The sequence below is a fragment of the Heterocephalus glaber genome, unplaced genomic scaffold (assembly GCF_053883595.1).
Source record: "Heterocephalus glaber isolate CG9 unplaced genomic scaffold, H.glaber_assembly_v1.0 deba00000818, whole genome shotgun sequence".
Taxonomy (NCBI): Eukaryota; Metazoa; Chordata; class Mammalia; order Rodentia; family Bathyergidae; genus Heterocephalus; species Heterocephalus glaber.
The window spans coordinates 8526583-8531043 of record NW_028258164.1 but is presented as its reverse complement, the minus strand read 5'-3'; the positions used below and the strand labels follow the sequence as shown (position 1 = coordinate 8531043).

The window sequence follows — 4461 nt, the reverse complement described above, 5'->3', positions numbered from 1 at the left end:
AGTGTGGCCTGCAGTGAGCCACTGGCTCATGCTTAGAAAGAAACTGTGTTCCACTGGCCAACTCAGAAGATACCGCTCACTCTGAAAGGCAAGTTAGATCAGTCACACATCACCTTTTCTCCTGTTGACAGAGTATTTTTAATCAAAATGTCAAGGATGTTTTATTACTGATGTGCCTGGCAAGGCCTCCCACAAAGCAGCGCAGCTGCCTGAATGTTCCTGCCTCAGACCTGGGCCTCGGTTTAAGGCTAAATGAATCTGGATTGTCTGGTGGACCCTGGTGGCTCTTTTCCAGAATCTCAGCTAGGTTATGGAAAGTTCTGGGCTTGGCCTCAGGAATTCAGAATCTGTTCCTCACTTCCTGTGAGCAGTCACACTCTTCAAAGTCCCCATTGCAGTTCCAATGTTAGTTTCCTCCTTAGATTACTAAGTTGTATGAGATGCTCTCAAAGGGCCTCATCTGCATCACATTTTAGTGGTTCTGTGATGCACCACTGAAGGTGGCTCAGGAATGACAGGGTAGGGTAGGGAGCATGGTGGAGAAGCAGAGATGACTTTCACACTTCCTATCTTGAGAGAGGGGCTTAGGCAGAGGAGGGCATAACACTCAGGTCACACAGAGCCTGCAGGAGTATGGACAGTGTGAATTGTGTGTAAGGGGGGGTCAGGAGTGAGCCCTGCAGGGTACGGGGCTCCAGTCAAGGTTTCTTTGGCAAGTGCAAGTTGAGAAAGCAGCTATCCAGATTCTAATCCCAGAGGGAGGAAAAGCTGCACCATTTTTTTCTGAGTAAGTCAGGAAGATTTTCCTCCTGGTCAGGGTGCTGGGAATCGACCCAAAAACCATCCGCCTCCTCTGCAGCCACCAGTGCCAGCTCATTCATTCTCTAAATTACACCTGCACATGAGTCCTCAGCTGGCAGGGCCAAAGGTTCCACACCGTCACCGCACCTCTCCCTCTTTTCCCCACAGGTGCTTCGTGGAAGGCAGCACATGGACAGTCCCAGCAACACCACCCTGCCCCGAGGCTTTCTCCTTCAAGGCTTCTTCGAGTTCCCACAGCTGAAGCCTGTGCTCTTCCTGCTGCTGCTGACCGTACACCTGACCACCCTCAGTGGGAACCTGCTCATCCTGGTGGCTGTGGCCTCAGTGCCCAGCCGGCCGCCCATGCTGCTCTTCTTGTGCCAGCTCTCGGTCATCGAGTTCTGCTACACACTGGTGGTGGTGCCCCGCTCACTGGCTGACCTGACCATGCCGGGCCACACCAGGGGCAGCCCCATCTCCTTCCTGGGCTGTGCCGTTCAAATGCAGATGTTCGTGGCACTGGGCGGGGCAGAGTGCTTCCTGCTGGCCGCGATGGCCTATGATCGCTACGTGGCCATCTGCCACCCACTGCGCTATGCGGCTGTGGTGACCCCTGGGCTCTGCGCCCGACTGGCCCTGGCCTGCTGCCTCGGGGGCCTGGCAGTGTCGCTGGGGCTCACGGTGGCCGTCTTCCACCTGCCCTTCTGCGGTTCCCACCTGCTGGTGCATTTCTTCTGCGACATCACTGCGCTGCTGCACCTGGCCTGCACCCGGAGCTATGCCGACGAGCTGCCGCTGCTGGGTGCCTGCCTGGTGCTGTTGCTGCTGCCCTCCATGTTCATCCTGGCCTCCTACGGGGCCATCGCCGCAACCCTGCGCTCCCTGCGCTCTTCCGGGGGCCGCCGCAAGGCCGCCTCCACCTGCACCTCGCACCTGGCGGTCACCTTCCTGCACTACGGCTGCGCCACCTTCATGTACGTGCGGCCCAAGGCCACCTACTCCCCGCGGCTGGACCGCACCTTGGCGCTAGTCTACACCAACGTCACGCCGCTGCTCTACCCACTTATCTACAGCCTGCGCAACCAAGAGATCACCACTGCCATCCGCAGAGTGCTGGGGCGCCTGAGGCCGGGCAAAGCCATAGGTCAAGGTCTGTATAAGCCCTGAGAGCAGGAAGGGACAGACCAGAGTGAACAATTTCCCCCACCACCGGGAAAGCCACGGGGCACTCTAGGACCTTGTTGAGGAAAGAGAATTGGGGCAAAAGCCACACTAGGTGGCCTCGTCCTTCTTCGCTTTAGAGTAATGGCCATAACCTAATAATAGAGCCCTAGATCTAGATTAAGTGGTCTCATAAATACTGAGGAGTTTTCCCCAGAACCCCAGGCCAGAGCAAGGTAATGGCTTAGTGAAGAAGGCACAGGAATGGCCTCCAGGAGCCCCCGGCTGAGAAGGACAAACTGTAGGAGTAAGCAGAAGAAGGAGGGAAGGTGTTCGATGGATGCTCGTGCTAAGCTTTGTAGGTATGGGGAAATCAGGAAAAGATGCTGGGGGGTGGCAAGTGGGTGGAGAGAAGGACAGCAAATGCTCCACGGAGAGCCGTTTAACAGGCCTTGGACCTCAGAAACTTCCAAAGGATCTGAATTCAGGGAGTGGAGCAAAGTCTTGTCTTCTCTGATGGCTCAGGCTGCAGTGTAGCAAGTGGCCTGGAGATGTGGAACCCATTTGGGAATCTGTTGCCAAATCCCAATGAGATGCAATGGAGTTTGGGCCAGAATCCCTGCACAGGAAGTTAAGTGACATAGGAAGAGTGGAAAGAGGAGGGAATGGAGACTTCAGAACCTTGATTGGATGTGGGTTGAGAAAGAAACAGGAGTTAGGGATCACTTCCACCCAGGGTCATTTGGTGGATGATGGTGGCTTTGCTGAGAAGAATAGGGCAGGAGCAGAGCAGGTGGCAGAGGGGAATAATGGCTCCATTTTCAGAGTCTTCTAGGACAAACCAGTGAAGATGCTGACAGAGGAGGCAAAGACACCAATTCAGAGCTCAGGGTAGAGGTCAAGAGGGGGGAGTCCATTTGGAATTATGAGTGGCTGTTGGGGGATATCACCAGGAAAAGACTGAAGAGGGAGAAGGAAGGAGCCACAGTCAGAACCCAGAGGGAGGCTGGCACGCAAGGGAGGAAAGACACGGTGGGGAGGTGCAAGATCTGCTCAAGTCACAACACTTCTCTAGATTCAGCTGCCTCCGTTGCAAACTAAAGGTCAAGGCTAAATGATCCATATGCTTTCTTCCTGCTCTCTGGTCCTTTAAAATGGGGCATGCAAAGATACATATGGGTCATTTGAAAAGGAACAAAAGGTAATAAATGCCTGAAATTTAGTGCCAGCTGAATGCATGTGGAGCAACAAATGGGGAACTGAAGTAATGATCAGACACAGGTGGCATTTGGCAGGAAGATTTCCCAGACCAGGTTAGGTTGTCTGAAATGACTTTTGGACAATATGATTGACTTGCTTTGATTGAAAGCATCGGTAAATCCACTGACCTGACTACTCTGACTGGAAATGCCTGTGAAAGTGAAGGCAAATGATAGACTGGGTGCACATGTTCCTAGAACTGCTCTCCATGAGCAGCCACTTTCCTGGGACATTAAAGATTTCACAATTAGAATGATTGGTAGTTATCTCAAAGTAATTACAGTGATAAACTTAATCCCAGATAACCTTGGAAAGCTGAGCAGGGAGCTTTGACTGGTACACTTTGGCTTTTTCCAGGTTTCGGAGACAAGCGCATGATGCTAACAAGTTATACGTTAGGAAGCTGTCAGGAGAGTATTGGTGCAAACCAGAGATGACAGGCAAGGGAGGGCTGTGGCAGACAAGGGAACATATGTGTGGGATGTGGAAGGAGAGGCATGGATGAGGTCAGATGTGGTAAAGACAGAAGTACGAACCACCACGAGACAGTAGCTATGTAGAAGAAATGAACTTCAATCTTCATTTTAAAGCATGTACCAAAGTCAATGTCAGATTGATTAAACACTTACAGCTAAAATACATAACAATTTTTAAAAGCCTTGAAAAGGGAAATAGGTGGAAATACAGCTTGTCTTAGAGGGAGGAGAGATATTCTAAGGACAAGGGCAAAAGAAGGACCACAGGAAAAAAAGGAGAAGACTGATGGGTTTGGTTGCAGATAAACATAAGTCTGTGTTTATTTGAAAGTATACATAAAATGGAGTACTACTCAGCCATAAAGAACAAGAAACTAGAGACACTTATAGCTAAATGGATGCATATTTAGTTTTGGGGTTTTTTTTTTTCTGGTACTGGGGATCAAACTCAGGTCCTTGTGCTTGTGCAGCAGGCGGTGAAACCACTGAGCTAAATCCCTGGCCTGCTAAATGGATGCACACTGAGGGGATACTCCTAAGTGAAATAAATAGGACACACATGTGTAAATACCGAATAGTTTCTCTGGTGTGAGAAACTGAAAGTGTAAATAAGGACGAAAATGATTAAAATGAATAATTGATCATTTGAAATAGGAAGAAAAGGTCCAAAGAGGTAGGGGAGGTGGGAGGGTTAGGGGAAAGGAAAGAAGGGAAAGGAAAAATTATGAGAAAAGAAAAAGAAATGGAAACGAAGTCGATGTAA

At 50.6% G+C, this 4461-nt stretch overlaps 1 protein-coding gene across 1 annotated transcript; it reads left to right on the top strand.

Annotated features, from left to right (window-relative positions):
* The first annotated feature begins 850 nt into the window (after positions 1 to 850).
* LOC101703092 (olfactory receptor 10AC1-like) lies at positions 851 to 2016 on the top strand. Its single transcript, XM_004860546.2, has one exon. The coding sequence runs from the start codon at positions 991 to 993 to the stop codon at positions 1966 to 1968; it is 978 nt and encodes a 325-aa protein (XP_004860603.1). The 5' UTR covers positions 851 to 990; the 3' UTR covers positions 1969 to 2016.
* The last annotated feature ends 2445 nt before the right edge of the window (positions 2017 to 4461 follow it).

Bases quoted from the DNA above. Each gene is read 5' to 3' on its own strand.
- LOC101703092 (XM_004860546.2), top strand. From the start codon at position 991: ATGGACAGTCCCAGCAACACCACCCTGCCCCGAGGCTTTCTCCTTCAA.